At 39.4% G+C, this 25,139-nt stretch overlaps 2 protein-coding genes across 2 annotated transcripts in view; one reads left to right on the top strand and one right to left on the bottom strand.

The window, feature by feature from the left end:
* The window catches only part of LOC139951996 (regulator of nonsense transcripts 2-like), a 51,642-nt gene that overhangs the window by 12,457 nt on the left and 14,046 nt on the right, over window positions 1–25,139 (top strand). Inside the window, exons 6-23 of the mRNA XM_071950973.1 lie at window positions 6,579–6,655; window positions 7,725–7,982; window positions 9,316–9,363; window positions 10,579–10,748; window positions 11,746–11,920; window positions 13,270–13,362; window positions 14,414–14,453; window positions 15,540–15,694; window positions 16,474–16,546; window positions 17,377–17,532; window positions 18,278–18,393; window positions 19,286–19,371; window positions 19,888–19,996; window positions 20,636–20,693; window positions 21,696–21,751; window positions 22,841–22,957; window positions 23,822–23,923; window positions 24,290–24,415. Of these exons, the coding sequence (XP_071807074.1) occupies window positions 6,579–6,655; window positions 7,725–7,982; window positions 9,316–9,363; window positions 10,579–10,748; window positions 11,746–11,920; window positions 13,270–13,362; window positions 14,414–14,453; window positions 15,540–15,694; window positions 16,474–16,546; window positions 17,377–17,532; window positions 18,278–18,393; window positions 19,286–19,371; window positions 19,888–19,996; window positions 20,636–20,693; window positions 21,696–21,751; window positions 22,841–22,957; window positions 23,822–23,923; window positions 24,290–24,415 (2,015 nt within the window). The remainder of the gene's footprint in view (window positions 1–6,578; window positions 6,656–7,724; window positions 7,983–9,315; window positions 9,364–10,578; window positions 10,749–11,745; window positions 11,921–13,269; window positions 13,363–14,413; window positions 14,454–15,539; window positions 15,695–16,473; window positions 16,547–17,376; window positions 17,533–18,277; window positions 18,394–19,285; window positions 19,372–19,887; window positions 19,997–20,635; window positions 20,694–21,695; window positions 21,752–22,840; window positions 22,958–23,821; window positions 23,924–24,289; window positions 24,416–25,139) is intronic.
* On the bottom strand, window positions 2,632–3,612 carry LOC139934082 (allatostatin-A receptor-like). Its single transcript, XM_071928375.1, has one exon. The coding sequence runs from the start codon at window positions 3,610–3,612 to the stop codon at window positions 2,632–2,634; it is 981 nt and encodes a 326-aa protein (XP_071784476.1).

Below are 25,139 nucleotides of genomic sequence, written 5' to 3'. Positions count from 1 at the left end.
ACTGGCACAATATCTCACTGAAAAATCTCTGTGTGACTTGAATCCCTGGCGATATGAATTGCAAAAATACAACCTCTACCAGGAAAACCTCTGCCCCAGAAATAAAGTCGATTATGGATTGATGACGGATCAAACTACTGGTGAGAGAGCTGAACTGTTTATGTTTAATCGTCATAACAACGATCACCATGCCGTTTCCAAGGAGAGCTGAAACTATGATGATAATGTTGACCAAGGGAATAATGTTATCCATTGTTACAAGTTCTGGTTGGAACAATGATTGATTGGTTGACGATGACTAGAGCAAGCTAGTCCAAACGTTGAGACCAATTTAAGAACGCAATCCGCGGGAGTGAATGTAATAACAATCCTATTAAGCTAATGTAGTAGTCCGAGCAAATTTTCTATACCTTCTGCCCAGGTAGTAGTTAAAAAGCAAGACAGTCGTTTTCAGAACTGAGAAATCTCCTGAACAATCTGATAAATCTACACCGCGGTAGTAGAATATATAGCAAGACAGTTTTCTTAAGAACAAACTCTACCTGGTAAGTAGATACACACATGTTACCACAAACCAAATGTATTGATACCTCACCATGCAATGCCTCAAATCATATAAACCCAGTTATCGCCATGACAAGTTTTAGGTCTATCATCTCTAAATCATTAACTTGAACTGAACATCTCTGGACAAGAATCAAGTATTTATAGGCATTCCATGTAAAGAAAATTAAAATATACTCAAGATAAATCTTAACCACTTAAAGGCAGTGGACACTATTGGTAATTGTCAAAGACTAGCCTTCACAGTTGGTGTATCTCAACATATGCATAAAATAACAAATCTGTGAAAATTTGAGCTCAATCGGCCTTTGAATTGGCGAGATAAAAATAATGTTAGAAAAAACACCCTTGTCACACGAAGTTGTGTGCATTTAGATGGTTGATTTCTAAATCTGAGGTCTCGAAATCAAATTTGTGGAAAATAACTTCTTTCTCGAAAACTATGACACTTCAGAGGGAGCTGTTTCTCACAATGTTTTATACCATCAACCTCTCCCCATAACTCATCAACAAGAAAGGTTTTATACTAATAATTATTTTGAGTAATTACCAATAGTGTCCACTGCCTTTAAGGAAATAGTCACAAAGAGGCTTTTATTTGGTCTTTTTTTTTCTTTTTCTTTTTTTTCCATTCTTTAATAAAAGAAAACAGGAAACTTAAAAGGATTTAAAAATTAGTCCTTTGGTTTCTTTACTGCCCACTTTATTGAACATCCCTTGGGAAGAATGTAAAGACTAGTCATGTAAAGAAATGTGAATATCTTGAAATACATCTAGGCCATGTTAAGTATAGTCACGAAGAGCCTTGTTTCTGTCTTCTTTCTTCATCTGTCATCCTTCATAGAAGAAGACAGGAAACTACAAAGGGTTAAAAAGATAATCAAGGCTTTGGCATTAGTCTACATAAAAGCTTTTAACATTTTGAAAGAGAAAAAAATGAAAAATGTCAAACCTGTGACTACAACCTGCTGAGAGTTTAATGGATACACTTTTACATCTACTGTTCGTGCAGATCAATTTCTAGGTTTTCCTAATTTGATTTCAAGAACAAACATCGTTATAATTCAAAGATAATTTCAAACTAAGACCATAACAAAGTTGTATGGCTCTGCTTACCACCATATTCTAAGCTTACGATCACCATTCTCTATTTGCCGAATTTCTGCGCCAGCTGTGTTAGGGTAGAATTTGGGTAGAGAGAAGCTTATGGTTAAGTGTCTTAAGTGTCAGTTTAAAAAAAGATTTAAATACAAGTTCAGTAAGTTTTTTGGGTTGTTTTGTTTGTTGATTCTTTGAAAAAAATAAGCTGTATGCAATTTACACTGCTTGCAGCTGACCTCATGTCTAGTTATATTTAGGAGTCCTGTGGCCGGTCACATGGCTGAGCAGTCAAGCGCACTGGAAGCAACCTCTGGTGTTTCTGATCAGCAGAGTGTGGGTTCGAGTCCCAGTCGTGACACTTGTGTCCTTAAACAAGACACTTAATCGTTATTGCTGCTTCCTTCGTATGGGACATAAAGCAGTTGGGCCCGTGTGTTGTGTAATGCACAAAAAAGAACCCAGTGTGCTTATCGAAAAGAGAAGAGGTCGGCTTCGGTGTTCCTGGTTTGATTGACTGCATATTGCGCATGACACCTTGTAAACCATTACTGCTTGGTGCTAAAAAAGGCAATAATTCTCTTACTTCAACACATAGCTCCACAGACCTTGGAGGAAAAACTCGTGAGCGTTTTGAGATGCCCATTCCTGGGTAGATAAGGCGCTATATAATATTATATCGTTATGGTACCTGCTGCTAAAATATAGGATTTGAACTGCCTCTAGCTATCGGGCAATCTCGGCAGTCTATTTGGTAAGTAACTGGACTAGAATTGCAGAGGTTGTGGGTTCGAATCCCACCCGAGTAATATGCCTGTGATTTTTTTTCACAGGACTCGGGGGAAAGTACTGAGTGTGCAGTGCTAACACACATCAGTTATATGGGTAAAACCAAAATGAATATTCAGTATCCCAATGCAAATTTCCACAAAGTTGTGCTTAGTCTCCGCTACAAGTCCCTTGTGACTTTTAGTCAGCCTGTGTAGTTTGCTGTATTGGGTCAATAGACATCGACATTGCATTAGTCTCCACTCCAGTCTGAACTCGGTTCCTACGGAACCGACTGCGCAGAAGTTGAAGAAGTTGTTTGCGGAAATGTTCATACTTGAAGCAGTAAATGATGGGATTGACGCTCATGTTGCACATGACAATGGCCGTAACAACTTTCAGGGCGTCCGACGAATAATATTTTGTGTGTAATATATCCGTGGAGACGAGAAACCTGAAGATCTGAAGCGGTGTCCAGCATATTATAAATACGATCCCAGCGATCAGCATCGTCTCCTGGACGTTCCGTTTCGCCTTTCCGATGATACCGTCTTCTCGTTGTTGCTCGCCAGCCAGTTTGCGTCGAAGAACGATGAATATACGAATATACGCAAATGTCATGAGTGTCACAGGGATCAGATATTCAAGCATTATACCCAAAACGAATATCATATTTGTTAAATGAGAGTACACGGCACACTCTCCTTCACCGTTTATATACTTCGCTAAAGCGGCGGGTACCGAGTACATTAAACCGATTACCCAGGCCACACCCATAGCAACATTGATCCTGAAATACGTGAAGGAGTTACGATGTTTGACTGGGTAGCAAGTAGCCATAAAACGCTCCAGTGAAATGATCACCAAGTTGTATGTGGATGAGACTGTCAGACCGAAGAGGAAATTCCCATAGAGAACGAATCGGCAGAGCACCTCCCAGAGGAAAGTCTGATCATTTTTCATCCCCATTGGAGTGAGTCGTAAAACTACCACTTCAAAAAGGAAGAACACCACACCAGAAACTAAGTCGATTATTGATTGATGGCGGATAAGTTGATTTGTGAGAGAGCTGAACTGTTTACGTCTAATCGTCATAACAACGATCACCACGCCGTTTCCTAAGATGGCTGAAAAAGCAATGACGGTTTTGATCACGGTGAGAACAATGCCACCGGATTCCATTGTGTCGAGTCGTTTCTTATTCTAGAACTATTTCCTCAGACAAGATGGAGAGATGATGGCGACGAGGAAAAGACAACAGAGAAACGACACCGGAATGTTCGGATGAAGAAAGACTGTTACATTTCTCTTGAGTTGTTTTGTCACTCTGTATTTTTTTAGCCTTCAAATGCCATTAGTTGTGAGGTTCTGGTTGTCATCCATTTCCTTGAGTTGTTGAAGTTGAATCCCTTGTGGTTTATTATTTGATACGTTTAATCACGGCAAAGAAAAGAGCATCTTAGATACAGGTAGATCCAATCCAATCTTGCAGAAAGCAAGTAGCACAATATGTTTCTCTGTATTCCTGTCTCCTTTAATTAGGTTATGATAGTGAACATGCACTGCTTTTAAAATTTGTTTGAAATCAAATTTGATGCCTGACGACTTTTTCTTTTTTTACCTTTGTGTTGGGGTTCTTCTTTCATGCTCCGACTCACTTGTATCGCATGGACAATTTAAACTAGATTAAAAAAACCTGCGTCAGTGAATAATCATGGAACAAAAGCAAGCGAACAATGCAATTTATTTGTTTGGATTCTCAATCAAAAACAGAGGCTGTTTTTTCATGGCAACTTCTCCCTATAAATAACAGCGGTACCACCCAACCCGATGCAGTCTTAAAAACTATAGCAACTCAGCAAGTAAAATTTTGAAAGGGGACTTTTTCCCATCATTATCTTTAAAACTGTAGGTTTAAAGGCAGTGGACACTATTGGTTATTACTCCAAATAATTATTAGCATAAAACCTTACTTACATGTAGTAACGAGTAATGGGGAGAGGTTGATAGTATAAAACATTGTGAGAAACGCCTCCCTCTGAAGTAACGTAGTTTTTGAGAAAGAAGTAATTTTTCACGAATTTGATTTTGAGACCTCAGAATTTAATTTTGTGGTCTCGAAATCAAGAATCTGAAAGCACACAATTTGGTGTGGCAAGGCTGTTTTTTTCTTTCATTATTATCTTGTGCACCTTCAACGACCAATGGAGTTCAAATTTTCACAGGTTTGTTATTTTATGCATCTATGTTGAGATACACCAAGTGAGATGACTGGTCTTTGACAATTACCAATAGTGTCCAGTGTCTTTAAGGAGGCATGTTTATAAAACATGACTTCAGAAGGTTGAACAAGAACGGTGAAGATTAATTGATCACCAATTAGTTGTAGTGAAAGTGATGGATAGGAATTCTGAAGGTGAAGTTACTGATTAGATTCTGTATGCGAGACAGGGTCTCCTAATTGGAGGGAAAATCCACAAGACCGTACGCAGGCCTGCGTATGCTTCGTTTTTTTAAAGGGCAAGGAAGCAAATTCTGCTTGGTAAAGAGCACTCCTTCTATGATCCAAATGTATAAAAAAAAAATTAAAAACACCTGAAATTCTGGAAGACGTAGAACTCATTTTAAAGGCAGTGTACACTATTGGTAATTACTCAAAATAATTATTGGCATAAAACCTTTCTTGGTGACGAATAATGGGGAGAGGTTGGTGGTATAAAACAGTGTGAGAAACGGCTCCCTCTGAAGTGCCATAGAAAGAAGTGATTTTCCACGAATTTGATTTTGAGACCTCAGATTTAGAACTTGAGGTCTCGAAATCAACCATTTAAATGCACACAACTTCGTGTGACAAGGGTTATTTTTCTTTCGTTATTATCTGCAACTTTGATGACCGATTGAGCTCAAATTTTCACAGGTTTGTTATTTTATGCGTATGTTGAGATACACAAACTGTGAAGGCTATTCTTTGACAATTACCAATAGTGTCCACTGCCTTTAACAGTATTATACAGGAGCCAAGTTTGCATAAGCACTGTCAGGCCTTTATGCTTTGTTTTTAAAAGGGCAAGGGCACCAAGGCATTTTATCTGTGGAGGTCACCCTACAGTGTATGAGGAAATTGTAAATTTCGACTGGAGCATTTCAAGGGCACCAAGGCAGTGATCAGTGGGCATGGAGGCAATCTCCTACATTGCCTTCATGAAGTATTAGGCCTGCCTTACATGTAGGACTCCAGTCCAGGACTCGGACTTCGGTCTTGAGTCTCAATTTTGGGGACTTATACTTGACTGAAGTTATTTGGCAAAAGGTTCAAACTCTGAGACAATTTGGCTTTGTTACAACCCAAATCGTTTAAAATTTACCTGACCGGAGGTCGTTGGTTCGAATCCCACTCTAGTCAATTCTTTGTTCAACTCCGAAAATCATTCAATAATTTACCCAGCCAGTTTACCTTGTGGTTTATATTGATTTATCTTCCAGTACACGCTAATCCACCAATCAGATGCTCGAACTACTAGGGGAATAAAAACATTTACTACATGTACTTCCTCTGTTTTATATCCTACTTCCTCTGTTTTTATTATACAGTGCGTAATGTGAATGTCAATGCGTCACGCTACGTATACAGACAGTGCAAAAATTACATTCTAAACTTTGTGGTTTCGTCGCAAAATAACGTTTTGAAATTTGAAACTTTGTGCCTTGACTTACGTGAAACTGAAAGATACGTCGTTATAACATGCGCGCTCGTGGAATACAAACAAATTTAGCGAGTCTGCGTCCCGTAAAACTTGGTAACAAGTAATGGCTGTTGATAGTATAAAACATTGTGAGAAACGGCTCCCTCTGAACTCACATATTTTTTTGAGAAAGAAATAGATTTCCACGAATTTGATTTGGAGACCTCAGATTTAGAATTTGAGGTCCCGAAATCAAGCATCTGAAAGCACACAACTTCGTGTGACAAGGGTGTTTTTTTCTTTCATTATCTCGCAACTTTGACAACCGATTGAGCTCAAATTTTCACATGTTTGTTATTTTATGCATATGTTGAGATAAACCAAGTGCGGAGACCGCTCTTTGACGATTACCAATAGTGTCCAATGTCTTTAAATGCTACAATATATCTTTGTCTTTTTGATTAGCTGAGAGACCGGACGAATCCTTCTTTGTGAAACTTGATTCAAGTATGAAAAAGAACTCTACATTTGTCAGAAAGCTGGTGAGTTTTTTACGAGTAATAAACGATTCCATCACAAATGTTTCTTTTATCTGGATATACGGTGAACATTTGTTTATCAATCATGTAAAATTTCAGACTCCTGACGATGACTAAAGCAAGCTAGTCAGTACGTTGAGACCAATTCAAGAACTTTCTCTGCGGGAGGGGTAGTGCCAGGCAATTTTCTATACCTTCCGCTAGGGTAGTAGTTAAAAAGCAGGACAGTTCTTTTCAGAACTGAGAAGTCTCCGAAACATCCTATAAATCTACTCCCTGTTGGTAGAATAAAGATAGACAGTTCTCTAAAGAACAAACTCTACCTGGCAAGTAGATACACACATGGTGTTACCACAAACCAAATATATAATGTAGAATATCCTAAAATGTTGTAAAAGAAGAAAGGCAATAATAAGACTAACAAATTGCGATGCAATCAGGCAAAATGAGTTGTCTGCCGTTTTTCATTTTCTGTTAAACATTTGAAAAGACCACAATCTATGCTGTAATATTATTCTTAAAACCCAATGTTGATACAACCTTCCATTCAAAAGTGGTGAAAGTAGAAAAACAAAGAGATAAGAGAGCATAAACTGAGAAAACAAGCTGGCCAAAAATTGTTAAAGGCAGTGAAAACTACTGGTAATTACTCAAAATAATTGTTAGCATAAAAACTTACTTGTTAACAAGCAATGGGGAGCTGTTGATAGTATAAAACATTGTGCGAAACGGCTCCCTCTGAAGTAACGTACATGTAGCTTTTGAGAAAGAAGTAATTTTCCAAGAATTTTCTTTTGAGACTTCCGAATAAGATTTTGGAGGTCTCGAAATCAAGCATCTGAAAGCACATAACTTCAAGTGACAAGGTTGTATTATATTCCACTATTATCTTGCAAGTTCAACAACCAATTGAGTTCAAATGTTCACAGGTTTGTTATTTTGTGCATATGTTGAGATACACTAAGTGAAAAAATTAAAAAGACTGGTCTTTGACAATAACCAATAGTGTCCAGTGTCTTTTAACATTGACTTTTCTGAATGGCCACTAATGAAACCATCATTTTCTCCGCAGAAAACCTTGACCGAGCAACAGCGGGATTCCTTAACCGCAGATTTTAACAGCCTCAACTTGACCAAGTACGTCGGCGAAGTGGCCACGGCCATCGTGGAGTCTAAATTCAAGATGGCCGACATCAGCTGCGCAGTGCACATCTGTTCCCTGGTGCACCAGCGATACGCTGAGTTTTCAGCCCACCTTCAACAGGCGATACAGAAGTGTCACCCGGCACAGGCAAAGAAAGAAGATTCAAAGGAAACAAAGAAAGAACCGGTAAGGATACAAGCTTTTATCTCTATTATATTGACTGGATAGGACAATTGGGACACATAAATAGGACATCAAGGCACAGTAAAATCAAAAACAAATCAAAAACAAAAACGAAGAAAAACAGACACAACAAAATGAGTCCTTGAAAAACTGTGACAAAAGATAAGTTTTGAGAAGAGATTTGAATTTTGTGGTACAAAGACAAGATCTAAGATTAAGTGGTAGAGAGTTCCAAATGCGTGGCACAGCCAGACAGCTGAAGAAAAAGACCTGTCAGCCCATGAGTGTCGAGACATGGGTTCAATGAGGAGAAGCATGGAACTTGATCGAAGATTCCTTAATGGAGTGTAAACTTGAAGCAGTTTAGAAATATAGTGGGGAGCCTTGCCATTAAGAGCTTTGTGGACAATGAGCATCAGCTTGAAGATGTTACAGTGAGAGATAGGGAGCCAGTGTAGTTATTTCAGAATGGGGGTGATAGAACAGGATTTCTTAGACATAGTCACAATGCAAGCAGCGGTATTTTGGAGGCGTTAAAGTCGGGAAATCTGGTTGTTAGGAAGACTGTGGAAAAGAGCATTGCCGTGGTCAAGACGAGAAGTGTCATGGCCGAGCAGTTAAGAGCACTAAATTCAAACTCTGGTGTTTCTGATTAGCAGAGTGTGGGGATCGAGTCCCAGTCGTGACACTTGTGTCCTTAAGCAAGACACTTAACCATGATGCTTCGTCCTTCAGGTGGACATAAAGCCATTGGTCCCGTGTGTTAAGTAATAGTACCCAGTGCACTTATTGAAAAGAGAATGGGTTTGCCCGGGTGTTCCTGGTTTGTTTGGCAGCATATTGCGCCACAGCTCCTTGTAAACCATTAAAAAGGAGTAGATCACATAATTCAAACTTGCAGGAAATACTGTATGTTAAAGTGCCTTGAGCATCACTGAGTAGCGGATATGCGCACTATTAAAGAAGCCACTATTATTCTAAGGTCGGGCGCGTTGTACACGTTTGATGATCAACGGCGCGACAAGCTTTAGAGGGCTTACAAGGAGAAACATGTATGCGCAAGGGACTTGTTTGCAGACACCATTGATCTCTTGAGATCAATGGCACACACCTACTATTATGGTTTTCCAAACACTAAAACATACATGTAGGACGTCCTGTACTTGGTGAAAGGAGATTCAAATTTTCTGAAAATCTGAAGTTTTATCAGCTTATAGAAATGCGGTTGTTATTATTATTATTATTATTATTATAATAAGGATAGTCCATATGAAGCTGGCAGTTCAACAAATCTTGTTTGAATTCATTTTTGTTTTCTTTTTTTCTTTTTCTCTAGGTCCTTTTTGACAGCAGGATTCGAGTAGAGCTCCGTTTCTTAGCAGAGGTGAGTAACGTGTGGTGGGAAAACAACTGGGCCCAATTTCATGGTTCTGCTAACCACCAAATTATGCGCTTACGATCACCATTCTTCTCTTGCAGCAGGGCAAGCCCTTGGCCCAATTTGAAAGCGTTGATTTGCGGCTGATTTTGTGCTTACTGTGCGATTTCCATCTCAAAGCGCTGCTAACCGTATAAGCACACAAAAAGGCAAGCTACATGTAACCTTCCGGGCTTACCGCACAGGAATATACATTTTATATGACGTCACATTGCAAATCCATGGTAAACCTGCAATATCGCCGCCCAATTTTTTTGCTAACCTGTGAAATATGCTTGAACCTTAGCAAATTTTTCTGCTACAGTAAGCACGAAAATTTGCTTACCATTAAGCAGCGCTATGAAATTGGGCCCAAAACTTCTGCGCTAGCTTTGTAATGAAAAAACATGGTAACATGGAGTACACACGCGCACAAGCAAAACCCCCCTACTGAGCTGCAAAATATGCTTGATGTAAGTGCAGAATTCCCTGCTTCCGCAAGCGCTACCCTTTGCTAATGGTAAGTAGAGCCATGAAATTGGGCCCAGGTAACATGATTTTGATGATAAAGTGCGGTTTGCGGTAGCATCATGTGAAAATCTCTCTTTTTGAGTAGTGTTGATTTTGAAAAGAACCGTATGCTCTGGTCGTCTTCAAGAGAACGCTGGACTAACATGGTGTTACCGCAAAACTCACCTTATTATAGTCCAATTATTTTTTGTCGACTAGACAGAGTTAAAAAATTGTAATAATAAACCGTTCTTATAAAGTCCCAATGCGCTGTACAAAATCCATTGAGAACAGAATTAGTCAGAGCTTAACAAATGAGTTTTGTAAAGGCATTTTTAATTGATCAAGAGTTTGTGCGTCTTTGATGTTTTGGGGGAGTTTGTTCCAAATAGTGGAAGAAGACGTGGAAAAGGCTTGTTGGCTGATGACTTTGTTGATGCCGATGAACAGACAAATTGTGATTGGGAGAGGAGGTTCCTTGAAGGCTTATAGTTGTGAATTAGTTTTTGCAAATATTTTGGTGCGTAGCCATGGATACAGCTATGCATGTAGGTCAGAGTTTGAGCCAAGTCAGTTGAGCTATATAGTCAAGGATAATCCTTACTCAAACTTGACCCCTGTATAATACTGTTAAAAATAGTTCTTTGTCCTCAATGATTATTTTTGTTTTAGTTGATTGTCGGAGGAGTGTTCACGGAGAAAGAAGGTCTACCTTCTCTCAACACGCTGCTCTCATCGGTCCTGAAGGCAGATAAAGAGAACCACACTCACATCTCCATCATCAGCAGCTTCTTAAAACACTGCGGAGAAGACTATGCCGGGATAGTGCCTCGTAGAAACAGGTAAGTCGGGTTGTCGTAGTGGTATCTGTTCTTGCCATCCACCTCTAGGACATCGGTGAAAGTTTCTCATCAGGCAAAATTTGTATGATCACTCATTTTTTGTAAAGAGAGTTGGGTTTGAACAAAGATAAATTGACTGGAGCGGGATTTGAACCAATGTTCTCCGGATTAACGTACCAGCGCTCTACAAAATGAACTTTCCAGCTTTTTGTTGGCAGTTTCCCTTACAAAGACATTGACTAAAAGCCCTGTTCATACTTCCTGCGAATGTGAATGCGATGCAAATTTGACGTGAATTTGACGTTACAACTCTCAAGAGATTTGAGCTCAACTCAACCCCTGGGAATTATTTGTTGCGAATTTGTGACGTCAACATTCATATCGCATTCGCAGGAAGTATGAACCAGGCTTGACAAACTGTAATGCAATTGACCGTAATGCGACTGACCATCGTTTTGCCATGTATGCCTAAAAGTTCAAGTTGCTGACCATTTATAAGTATTATGTTGGATACTCATGTATAAAAGTTATTTGTTACATGTAGTAAAACTTTTGCAAGTTTTTTTGGTTAGAGGAAACTTTTGAATTGTGACCAGTGTATTTTTTACCATGCCCTTTTTGTGTAGTGTGACTGACCGCTTTTTACAACGTTATAACATTAAGAGCACAAAGACCACAATATTTCTAAAATCATTACTTCAAAGCCTTGGGTGTCAAGTACAAATCAGCTTAGGAACTTAGTGGAAAGTAATCTCACATAGAACTACTAGCACCAAGATCAAGAAATGAGACAGAAAAGTGTAATGTGACCGACCATGGAATTGCCCCTGTGTTATGTCTACTAGAGAGAGAAAGAGACAGAAACGGCCAACATACATGTAGGGCTACACAGCTCAGACCCAAGCTACTTAAAACTTACCCAGTCCATTTCCCTTGTGGTTTGTTACTCGGTCATTCATTTTTGGAGTGTGGATGTTCTGTTCTATTGTTTCACCAGAATCCTTGCTGATAAGTTCAACTTGACTCTCCCAGTGAGTGAGATCTTCTCCGCGCAGCGAAAGAACGCCTACAAGGGACTCCTGAAGGAGCATTACCTGTCTCTGACCAAGCACCTACTGAAGGAACATCGGGATCTTCAGAGTGTAGAGAAGCAGAATCGAAGAATATTACAAGTGAGATTTTTACCAAACAGGGAGAGCTGGCATTTATTTATGTTTCCCCCCATCCTTTCCCCCTTAGCCTTACTCCATTTGTTGCGTGGCGTAGTGGGAAAAGCTAACTGGACTCGAGCTCTGATGTTTCTGATCAGCAGAGTGTGGGCTCGAGTCCTGGTCTTGACACTTGTGTCGTTTAGGCAGAACCAATTATTGCTTTGTCCTTCGTATGGGATGTTAATCATGGGATCATGATAAAGACACTGGACACCTTTGGTAATTGTCAAAGACCAGTCTTCCCACTTGGTTTATCTCAACATATGCTTATAATATCAAACCTGTGAAAATTTGAACTCAATAGACCGATCCATTAGGCTCCGCCCACGACGCACGTGTGAGCAAGAACACGTGGGCTCTCCAATGCCTTTGTGCACAACTCTATCGCGCGCGCCAAGATACGCGCACGCATGTCAGACCTTATTTGTTGGACCTTCGTTGCGTTGTGATTGGTCAATACGCAATGGGGCGGAGCTTAGTGGATTGGTCTATTGGGCGACGATGGAAGAAAAAACAACCTTGTCACACGAAGTTGTGTGCTTTCAGATGCTTTATTTCAGGACCTAAAAATCTAATTTTGAGGTCTCGAAATCAGACTCAAATATTTTAGTGGAAAGTTACTTCTTACTCGTAAACTACGTTACTTCAGAGGGAGCCGATATCACAATGTTTTATACTATCAACCTCTCCCCATTACTCGTTAACAAGTAAGTTTTATGCTAACAATTATTTTGAGTAATTACCAATAGTGTCCACTGCCTTCAAAGAAACAGGCTAAAAAGACACATCCTTTTCATCGGACAACTTACACCTGTTATCTCCATGTTTTTACAGTAGATTTAATTGAATCATGCACAAACCGGTATTGCTGCTGAATGCCCCATGCAATCTTACTGCTTTTCTATTTAGTTTATTGACCTAAGTAATTCAATGCAAACACTCCCCCTCACTGAAAAGGATGTATACTTAGAAAAACTTGGGAAAGCTTGCTGGTTATGTTGATATGGGGTGTCGTGGCCGAGCGGATAAGAGCACCGAATTCAAGCTCCGGTGTTTCTGTTCAGCAGAGTGTGGGTTCGAATCCCGGTTGTGACACTTGTGTCCCTGAGCAAGACACTTAACTATAATTGCTTCTCTCCACCCAGGCAACCCCTGGCGCTGTTAACGGCGCCAGCCACCAACCCGGTCATTACCACGCAGTGAAGACTGGGTACGAACACTGTTATTCCCTAGTTATTATTATGATTATTAGTATTATTATCATTATTATTGTTTATAACTTCTTTATTTTCGTTTTTTGTTTTTCTCAGACTAAGGGAGAGTTGAGCGAGGAGAGAAGGAAGCGTTACAATGAGATTCAAGCTTCGTATCAGAAGCTCCTGGTCAACACGTCTCACTATGCCGTAAGTTGAAACAGGATTATTTGGATATATAAGTGGTGTGTCATGGCCTAGAGGTTAAAGATCACTGGATTCAAACTCTGGTGTTTCTGATCAGCAGAGTGTGGGTTTGAGGCATGACACCTGTGTCCTTAAGCAAGACACTTAAAGACACTGGACACTATTGGTAATTGGCAAAGACTAGTCTTCACAGTTGGTGTATCTCAACATATGCATAAAATAACAAACCTGTGAAAATTTGACCTCAATCGGTCGTCGTAGTTGCGAGATAGTAATGAAAGAAAAAAACATCCTTGTCACACCATGGTCACACGAAGTTGAGTGCTTTCAGATGCTTGATTTTGAGACCTCAAATTCTAAATCTGAGGTCTCTAAATCAAATTCGTGGAAAATTGCTTCTTTCTCAAAAACTACATCACTTCAGAGGGAGCTGTTTCTCACAATGTTTTATACTATCAACCTCTCCCCGTTACTTGTAATCAAGAAAGGTTTTATGATAATAATTGTTATGAGTAATTACCAATAGTGTCCACTGCCTTTAAAGGGAAACATCAGGCTAGTTGGTCTTTGTTGGTCAAAATTTTGACTTCACAAAATTGCCGACCGTGTTCGTTCGAGATGAAAACGAAAACTGTGCAATTTGAGGCAAGTTTGTGTGGATCATAATATTCTACTTTTAAATGACCAATCTAACCATATGCGAACGGTTTCAAACCCATTTCTGAGACCAACTCGCCTGATCCAAGGCAACGTATTCATTTAACCATGATGCTTCATCCTTCGGATGGGACATAAAGCAGTTGGTCCCGTGTGTTGTGTAACGCACGTTAAAGAACTCTACAGGTGCACTAATTGAAAAGAGATGGGGTTCGCCCTGGTGTTCCTGGTTTGATTGCCAGCATATTGCGCCACAACACCTTGTTAACCATAACTTGGTGCTATAAAAGAGTAGGTCTCATACTTCGATACATAGCTCCACATTCCTTGCAGGACAAAATACTGAGCGCTTTAATTTAATTTTGTAAGTTACCATTTGTCATTTTCTCTTTTTCAGGACTTAATTGATGAAGTCATGCCAGATCTTCCTGAAGCAGGTAAGAAATTGTTTTATTCAGTTTGAGATGTTGCAAAAACAAAGATATTTAACCCTGCTACCGTCTGACAATTTAATACCATCCACTTTTGTTTTGAATAGGGGATTGTTAGAGAGGTGTCGGGTCTTAACCAGCCAAATAAAAACCGACAGGGTCATGTTTGTGTGAGAAAAGAGAGATGAAGGCGAGGTCCTTTGTCTCGTGGCCAAAACTCTGCTTCTTAATACGAGTCCATCATCTACTCTTCAAACTTTAGGCCAGGATTGAGCACATCTCACAGGCTTTTTGTGTGTTGTCATCAGGTCTTCAACCCTGCAACTTATTACCTACATAGAGGGCTAGTGATCAAGTTTTTTATTTTTGGTTGAACAAACCAATTTGACTAGATAGGGATTTGAACCTGTAACCTCCGGATAAACCAGCTGGTGCTCTACCAACTGAGCTATCTAGCCCTAATGTTGGCGGTCAGTCTACTTTGTCAATATATCAATCTTACTTCAGCAGTTACAGGTTGAATGGCTTCTGACCGGCCACTGGCACCCCTAAACAAAGATGGATATTGTGGCACGTCATGGCCTAGCGGTTAAGAGCACTGGATTCAAGCTCTGGTGTTTCTGATCAGCAGAGTGTGGGTTGGAGTCCCGGTCATGACACTTGTGTCCTCAAGCAAGACATTTAACCATGATTGCTTTGTAAAGTTGGGAAGGTAGTGCATTCTGCTCTGCCACCCAGGCTCCTAGTGGATGATACCCATGCCTACATACCTATGGACTGTAAAGGGAGTAACGCTGTTTCAGCCCCTGGAGTCCATCGCAACAGCCCCTGGAAAATAAGTTGATTGTAGCCTACACCTTGAAGTGGCCTTCAGGCCTTGTGTGTCTGGCAACTTGTATACAAAACATTTGTTATTAAATTTTTGTTGACAAAATAGCGAAACCACCACCATTATAACTAGATAGCTCAGTTGGTAGAGCGCTGACACATTAATCCAGAGGTCACAGGTTCAAATCTCACTCTTGTCATTTTCCCCAGTCAGTTTCCCTTATGGTTAATTGACCTGAAGTTTGAATTTGATTGATTTGACAGAAATCAGCCCAGAAGAGCGAGAAATGATGGCGCTAGATTTCATGACTGCTGACCACTCCAAGGCGGAGTTTGATTTCGAGACGTCTCTTTGGGAGGACGAAGACACAAGAACATTCCACGAGAATCTGATTGATCTGAGAACGATGGTGCCTGGGGTATGTCAACTTAGGGATGTCAGTGGGTGTAGATCAAAGTGTTTTTCCATTTAAAAGCATTTTATTCACGGGGTCGTACCATTATCATGCTGGTTAAGTTCCAAGTGTTTTTCCATAAGAATTTTTCATGGGATGTGAACCAGTACAATTCTTGTGTATATATCCAAGTGCTTTTCCATTGGCAGTTTTCATCGTGGGGACCACATTTGTAGGAAGTGAGCCAGTAGCGTTCTTGTGTATATGTAAGTGTTCTTCCATTTACACGTTTTCATTTTGCCATCGTCATATACGTTATGGGACTTCATTGTGGGAAGTTGGATGTGAACCACTAACCTTAGGTGAAGTGTCAAGTGCTCTCTTGACCGCTCATCTTCAAATTGTGGAAGATGAAAACAGATCGCCTTCAAAGAACAGGAATCTATTACCTTGGTATAACCAAACAGTTGCTACACACTCGAGCCTGATATTTCACGATGCCCCCTGGTCATTGCCTTGGTGCTCTTGAAATGCTACAGTAAAATTTTACAGTTTCCTTATAGTGTGCCCTTTATAAAAGAGAACAATTTCTTGGTGCCCTTGCCCTTTCGAAAATGAAGCATACATGCCTGCACACTATGTAATGGGAGTCTATGGGTTTTGTACAACCTCGGGAGAAATATAGCACCCTTGGCTTTGCGTCTGATGCCATTTGCCCCGTCGGGTGTACAAAACATCGCAGCATGCAACAACTGTATAATGGCCGTTTGTTTTACTTGTTGATTCTCTCTGTCTTCTCGTAGATTTTATTCAAGGACAGCGAGAAGAAAGGATCCCCCGATGAGAAACAAGAAGAGTTAGCCCAACTAGGAGAAGGTAATCCCTATCCCCTTCTCCTCCATAAGACGTGTTCCCATAAGCCTTGAGGTATGGAGGACATGATAGGAGGGTACTGTTTGGTTTAAGTGTATACTGCACAAATTTACCCAAACCTTAAAGCGTTGTGGCATTGTGTCCGCCATATCTCAAGAGGGCTTGTTGGCCTTTTTTTGTTGGTAAAGTACCACGGCTTCTCTGTAGAATATTAATTTTGGTTTTTATACACATTTTAACCAATGTGTGTTAGCACTGTATACTCAGTACTTACCCCAAGTTCTGTGAAGAAAACAAAATCACAGGCATATTACTTGGGTTGGGATTCAGTTAACTAGACAAAAATTGATGTATTCCCCATGCAAATTTAACATCTAATAAATACAGGATTTGAACTGCCTCTAACTACCGGGCAATATTGGCTGTCTAGCTGGTAAGACACTGCTCTAGAGTTGCAAAGGTTATGGGTTTGAATCCCACCCGAGTAACATGCCTTTGATTTTTGTTCTCTGAACTCGGGAAAGTACTGAGTAACCAGTGCTATTACATATGGGTGTATATGGTTAAACCAAAATTAATATTCTTTATCCTAAAGTAAATTAAACATCTAATAAATTGTTGGGTGCCTGCTGCTAATTATAGGATTCGAACTGCCTCTAGCCATCAGGCAATCTCGGTAGTCTAGTTGGTAAGACACTGCTCTAGAATTACAACATTCGTGGGTAAGTACTGAGTATACAGTGCTTACACATATCAGTTAAAGGTTAAAACCAAAATTAATATTCTTTATCCCCGATGCAAATTTAACATCTATATAATAAACTTGTTTACAGATATCGAAGCTCTTGAGCAAACGGATGATACTGAGGTCGTAACAACGGAAGAAGCGGAAGCAGCCGAGACGGCACCCAACGAGGAGCAAGAAGTCACCACAGAAGATGAAATAATCTTAGAAGAGGTTGAGTCAACTTCAGAACCTGATCTAGACGGTTAGTTGCATTGTTATGGCAATAACAATATAAGTTATCCCACAAGCGCGAGTGGAGTACAGAAAATTATAGCGCTTCTGCGTCCCATATCCAACGAGGCCAAACGCTTGTGCGTACTACTAATAATAATTATAAATAAAGCTTATAAAGCGCCTTTTATGACTGGATCCCAAGGCGCTGTACAAACTAAAATAGCTAAAAAAAGAGGTGGAAAAAAACAAAGAGCATAAAAGATTTCTAAAAATATGAACCACAAAATGGACCAGCCAATAGTTAAAACCACACACTATGAAATTTAAAAAGTACTGAAAAAGCAGTACTACAATCACATTAGTACTATATCCAATGAGGCTAAGTTGGATATGGCACGCAGACGCGTTATATTTTTTCTGTGTTTCCAAGAGTGCTATATTATTATATATTTATCTTCAAACCTCAAGCAACTTACTTGACAATCAGCATTTCACGCAAATGCGCCACTTTTGAGTTTACATTTAATTCTTATATAAGCTGTAGGCCTATGTTTTGCACAAAGGCTTACAGAAGCGCAGTAGGGAGAGTTAGAACACACAATGCGCAGGGTGTGATATGGGACATGCAGTATAAATTTATGTCACACTCCTTGTTTGCTGTGGATCGATCAATCAGAATTAAGGAGTCAAGCCTGCTCGGCCACTAAAATGTACTTAAGACTTGCCTTTTAAGATGATAAGTTTCATCTGATGATTACATCTCGATGCCATAGATACGGAGGAAGAGGAGGAGGAGCATGAGAAAACGACCAACATGAGCAAAAAGATTCTCCTGGATACCTTCCTACAGCGTCTGCCGCAGTGTGTTAATAGAGACTTCATTGACAAGGTGAGTCAAAAAAACTTCTTGATGCGTATAGTGTTCAACAAACTCACCTTCCTGCATTAGCCTTTCTCAAGTGTTTTGTTTGTGTTTTGTTTGTCTAGTCTGTCGTATTGTACACGTTTTTTGTCTTCTGTAGTATCTACTGTTGTTTGTCTATCAATACATGTAGGTTAAGGCACAAAAGCCTCGGCTTCACCTAAACCTAATTGTCGTGCTGCCTATTTATAACTATGTGTATTACTGATCAAATTAAAATGATTGTGAATTATCAAAACTCACTTATCTTCATTTACTACGAATTACTTTGTATTACATAAAACTTGAACAAACTTTGCTTTGAAAAGTGAAATGTATGGACAGCAATGAAATAAATGTATGATAATGATGATGATAAGTCCCAGTCTATGACCCTACCTTAACGACACTGGACACTATTGGTAATTGTCAAAGACTAGTCTTCACAGTTGGTGTATCTTAACATTATGCATAAAATAAAAAACTTTGAGCTCAATCGTTCGGCAAAGTTGTAAGATATTCATGAAAGAAAAAAAAACACCCTTACCGCACCATGGTCACACGAAGTTGTGTGAGTTCAGATGCTTGATTTCCAGACCTAAAATTCTAAATCTGAGGTCTCAAAATCAAATTCGTGGAAAATTACTTCTTTCTCGAAAACTACGTCACTTTAGAGGGAGCCGTTTCTCACAATGTTTTATACTATCAACCTCTCCCATCAGTCATCACCAAGTAAGGTTTTATGCTAAGAATTAATTTGAGTAATTACCAATAGTGTCAACTGCCTTGAAGGACTTTGGTTTCTATAAATATTTTTGAAGTACATCATCAAATTACATACATGTGTGTCTAATACCTGATATATTGATGTTAATAACAGGCAGCAGTTGAGTTCTGTATGGATTTGAACACCAAGATCAACAGACGTAAACTGATCAAGGCATTATTCAATGTCCCAAGAACCAGGTAAATTTACCAAATATTGAGATTTTTTATTTTGTCTGTATGCTACAGTAAATTTTCTAGTTACCTCAAATATATTTGGTTTGCGGTGGCACCATGTGTGTATCTACTTACCAGGTAGAGTTTGTTCTTAGAGAACTGTCTTGCTTTATGCTACTACCGCGGAGTAGATTTATTGGATGTTCCGACGACTTTTCAGTTCTGAAAAGAACTGTCCTGCTTTTCATCTACTACCTGGGCGGAAGGTATAGAAAATTGGCTGGAACAACTTCTTTAGCTTATAACTGCACTACCGTAGATTCAGTTCTTGAAATTGGTCTCAACGTTTTGACTAGCCTGCTCTAGTCATCATTAGGAGACTGATTCACCTATTTATGTTTGTTGTGTTGTCATTTAGACTTTTTTTTGTATTTATACCAGACACCCTTTTGGTTGGTAAGAATTTTGCAACAGCTAATTCTATTTTCTTTCAAACTGACCTTCATAATTTTGATTTGATTGTCTTTGATAATGATTTAGATTGGATCTTCTGTCCTTCTACTCTCGTCTGGTTGCCACACTGTATCCATGTATGCCAGACATCGGCACGGAACTTGTCGAAAAACTCAAAGCTGACTTCAGGTGGCATGTAAGTCTTACTCATTCATTGTCAGAAAGCTTGTTTTTTTTGGTTCCGTTTTTCTCTTCTTCTATTTTTTTCTTCTTTTTTCACAATGTATTTGTAGCAATGTCTTGAATACAGTGAAAAAATAAATAACAACTAAAACTTGAACTACAAATAAATTCCTAAGGTATTTGTGTTTGTAGGCTAAGTATACCTTTGTTTTGTTAACCGTTTGATTGTTTTAAAGGCACTGGACACCTTTGGTAACTGGACACCAGTCTTCTCACTTGGTGTATCTCAACATATGCATCAAATAACCAGTCTGTGAAAGAATTGGCTGGTTGTTGAAGTTGCTAGAGAATAATGGAAGAAAAAACACCCTTGCCTCACAAGCTGTGTGCTTTCAGATGCTTGAACTCAAGACTCTAATTCAATTAAAATATTTTAGTGATAAATTACCTCTTACATTTTTTACTATCAACAGCTCTCCATTGCTCGTTTCTGAGTAAGTTTTTATGCTACGATTATTTTGAGTAATGACCAATAGTGTCCAGTGCCTTTAAGCAGAGTTGGGTTTTTTTTTCATTACCAATTGTGTATAACACCTTTAACAGAAATTAAGTATTTGAATTGTGTGCTTTTATTTTTTGTTTCCCCCACAAGGTGAGAAAGAAAGACCAGATGATGATCGAGACCAAAATCAAAACGGTCCGATTTATCGGTAAGAAATACTCCACATTGTTTGTTTAGAATTTTTTAGTTGTGAGGCAATTAATTGACCCCTTGATTATGTGTAAAAATACTCCTCGTAGAGGACCAGCAAAAGACTGTCACGGTATTTTTACGTGAAGATTTTAATTCGTCCACGTTTTAGAACAGATCTCTGGTCACAGCATTCTTGACTGGACACCAGCCCTCAGAAGTCAGTGAAATGATTTATAAAAATAATAATAAACGTACTTATAACACGCCTTTTCCAAAGGATACAAAGCGCCAATTATTTTTAATGCGAGGTGTGTGAGACGTAGATTTTGAAATTATTAGACCTAATCCTTAGCACACCATGGGAGGATTTCACAAAGAGTTAGGACTAGTCTTATCTCGAGTTAGGACCAGTTACTCTTCCTAAGTTAGGACTATCCATGCAACTCGTATATCTCCTAGGACTAGTCTAAGTTGGGACTAGTTTAGGACTAGTCCTAACTCTTTGTGATATCGACCCCATGTAATGGTTTACTAGGTGCTACGGCGCATACAGCAGCCACAGCCAGGAAAACCAGGGAGAACCCCCTTCTCTTTTCGATAAGTGCCTGCACTGGGTTCTTTTACATGCGTTAAACAACACATGGGACCAACGGCTTTGCATCCCATCCAAAGTACGAAGCCATGGTTAAGTGTCTTGCTTAAGAACACAAGTGTCACGGCTGGGGATTCGAACCCACGCTCTGCTGATCAGAAACACCAGAGTTTGAATTGGGTGCTCTTAATTAACCGCTCGGTCACGACACTTCATGCGTGATTTTTCAGATTGAAATGTTTTTAAATGAAAAAATATCTAAACCATTTTACATTTTAGAAAAAAACTTTCTCAAAATAGTTTATCTTATTAACATCTGCAGTGCTTCTCTCCAAGTAAATTGTTATGGTCATAATTTTGGGGGAATATTTACCATTCTCTGACCCTCTGTGTGTACTAATGATGTGTGTTTAATTTTTTGAACAGGGGAGCTGACTAAATTCAAAATGTGTTCTAAGTCTGATACATTGCAGTGTGTTAAGGTAAGTCTGGTACCTGGAATTCACTTCACGTATGACTTAAGTCAACTGGGGCCAACTTCATAAAGGCTAGTAAAAACAGACACTCGTTAAGCACAGAAACTAACCTTGCTTAGCAGAAATAGCCTACCAGCTAAAACGCCATCAATTTGATATTTTTGAGACTGGTGCCAATTTATTTATTGCTAAGCAAGGAAAGTTGCTGGTGCTAATTCATTTATTGCTAAGCAAGGAAAGTTGCTCGGCAGTATTTCTGTGCTTAAAAGCTTCTTGAAATTGGCCACGGTAGGAAGCCCAAAAAGACATAAATGATCTACTAATGATATGCCAAAAATATCATCTAAAACCATTCAACCTATCACTGCCTACTGAATTACTTTTAGTTGGCTCACCGAACAACAATATTGACAAAATATGGAGACTTTCACAGCTCAGTTGCTAAAGGGCCGGCAGGTTAATCCGAAGGTTGCTGGTTCAAGTCCTGCTCTTTTGGTATACCAATTAAATTGTTGCGTCCCATTGAGGTGATCCCTCTGCTGTAACTTCCAAAGTCGTATCGTAATTGGGGTATGATCCCTGGCTACATGGCAGTTTAATGGTTGTATGGTTTCTGACTGGCACCTCGAACAAACATATTGACAAAATAGGGAGACCACCAACATAGGGCTAGATCAGGTGAATCCGGAGGTTGCTGGTTCAAGTAAATTTGTCTTTGTTCAATTTATAACTATTTAAAATTTCTGTAGTCAGTTTTCCTTGTGGTTCATTACTGAAGTTTTAATTTGATCAATTGGACAGAAATCGGCCAAGAAAAATTAGTGAGTGCTGACCAGTCCAAAATGTTGATGTTTATTTTATTTTTGGCTTGAACATAAACAAGAATATAAGATATAATAGATGTTAAATTTGCATCCATTTTTTTACCCATACACCGATGGGTATTAGCACTGTATACTCAGTACTTTCCCAAGTCCTGTGAAAAAATATCACAGGCATGTTACTCGGGTGGGATGCAAACCCACGACCCTTGCCGTGAATATAAGATGGTTTTTTTTATGTAAACTTTATGGATGTTGTTGTTCATTGCTGCAGATACTTCTTCAGGATTTCCGTCACCATAACATTGACATGGTGTGTAACCTGCTAGACAGCTGCGGACGCTTCCTCTACAGATCACAAGACTCGCACCTTCTCACCAAGGCTCTATTGGTATGTATCAGCAGAGTGTACGTTCGAGTCCTGGTCAGGACACTTGTGTCCTTAAGAAAGACACTTAATAATTATTGCTTAGGCATTCAGACGAAACGTTAAGCCGAAGGTCGGGTTGGTGTAGTGGTGTCTTTCCTAGTCTTCCCCCTCTGGGACCCCGGTTTGAATCCCACCGGGGGCACTTTATGGATTGGGTTTTCAGTCCCTACCTGACTGTGGGTTTCCCCTGGAATAATTCTTGGGGTTTTCCTCCCACATCTAAAACTTAAATTTCTTCATTGTCGTACGTTCGAGTCCTGGTCAGGACACTTGTTTCCTTAAGAAAGACACTTAATAATTATTGCTTAGGCATTCAGTTCTCTGGGGTTTTCCTCCCACATCTAAAACTTAAATTTTGTCATTGTCGTGTCTTCTCTTGAGAATATTTATCCAGATCCAGAGGTCCCATGTGTTTTGATTGCATGTAAGAGAATCCACTGAACTTATCGCAAAGAGAAGGGGTTCGCCCCGGCGTTCCTGGTTTGATTGGCAGCATATTGCGCCACCACACCTTGTAAATCATTAGATGGTGCTATAAAAGGATAATGTCTCATTTTTCAAACAGTCCCACATCTTGCAGGAAATACTGCATGTTATAGCGCCAGGAGCGTCACCTGATGTACATGTATATGGGCGCTATATAGGAAGCCACTATTATTATTTATTACTGCTATTATTATTATTATTATTATTATTATTATTATTATTATAAGTATTACCGCTGTTGTATTTCAATTCCGGTACATGTACTTCTGAAATAGTTTGTAACCATATTCTCGAGGGACAGAGAATGCGGCAATCAATGTATTTTGGTTTCTCTTTCAGGAATTGATGATGCGGAAAAGAAACAAGCTACATCTGATAGAGCGGCATAGCACGATGGTTGAGAATACATTCTTCTATTGTAACCCTCCTGAAGTAAAACAGGTAAGTCTACCCCCCCCCCCACCCCGCCCCACCCCATCCTCCAGTCCTTCATCTAACATGTCAAGATTGATAACTAAAATCAAGTTGGAATACATTTCATGAAGCTGTTTAGCAAATATTTCTGTTTGAACAATGTACAACAATGTACACACTATTGTATTGTAACTGGTACCCTGTCTCTGCTCAGCAATTTTTTGTTTTGTGCTTATAGCACATTTTTGTGCTTACAGGTTTTATGTATTGGGCTTAATGAAATGTTTTTTTACTGCCCTCTCATATGACATAGAGTAACAGAAAAGAGTATTATTTCAATTTTCTGTCCTTTTTAACTTTTCTTTGTTCGTTTTTGATTGACACAATGATCAGGCAGTGATGAAAGAGCGACCGATCCTACATGAGTACGTGCGCAAGCTCATCTATCGAGATCTGTCTAAAACAACCACGGAGAAAGTCCTGAAACAACTGCGCAAGATGGACTGGAACAAAGTAGAGGTAACAAAGTAGAAATCAAAATTCTTATCTCAGAACTACCTCTAGATTTTGTTTAACTTATAATAATAATAATAATAATAATTGTGGCTTCTTATATAGCGCACATGTCCGTCACTCAGTGACGCTCCTGGCGCTGTAACACAGTATTTCCTGCAAGATGTGGGACTGTTTTTGAATTATGAGACCTAATTCTTATAGCACCATGTAATGTTTTACAAGGTGCTATGGCGCAATTTGCTGCCGATCGGACCAGGAACACCGGGGCGAACCCCTTCTCTTTTCGATAAGTGCACTGGGTTCTTTTACATGCGTTACATAACACATGGGACCAACGGTTTAACGTCCCATCCGAAGGACGAAGCAATGGTGAAGTGTCTTGCTTAAGGACACAAGTGTCACGGCTGGGGATTCGAACCCACACTCTGCTGATCAGAAACACCAGAGTTTGAATTCGGTGCTCTTAACCGCTCGGCCATGACACTTCCACACTTGTGTGCATTACATGTATGTGCATTACAAACTGTAATGAATTGTTGATACCTTGCTATTTATCTATTGTACTTGTGTGTAACATGTGAATTGTATTTCATCATTCTGCTATTGATCTATTTTACTTGTGTTTATTGTGTGCATTTCAAACTGTATATTGTTGATATTTCTGCTATTCATCTATTTGACTTGTGTGTACTACAGTGCACATGCATAACAAATTGTATATCAATGT

This window comes from Asterias amurensis, chromosome 2 (assembly GCF_032118995.1).
Source record: "Asterias amurensis chromosome 2, ASM3211899v1".
Classification (NCBI taxonomy): Eukaryota; Metazoa; Echinodermata; class Asteroidea; order Forcipulatida; family Asteriidae; genus Asterias; species Asterias amurensis.
This window is presented reverse-complemented; position numbering and strand designations above follow the sequence as displayed.

Excerpts from the sequence above, each read along its gene's own strand:
- LOC139934082 (XM_071928375.1), bottom strand. The coding sequence starts at position 3,612 with ATGGAATCCGGTGGCATTGTTCTCACCGTGATCAAAACCGTCATTGCT.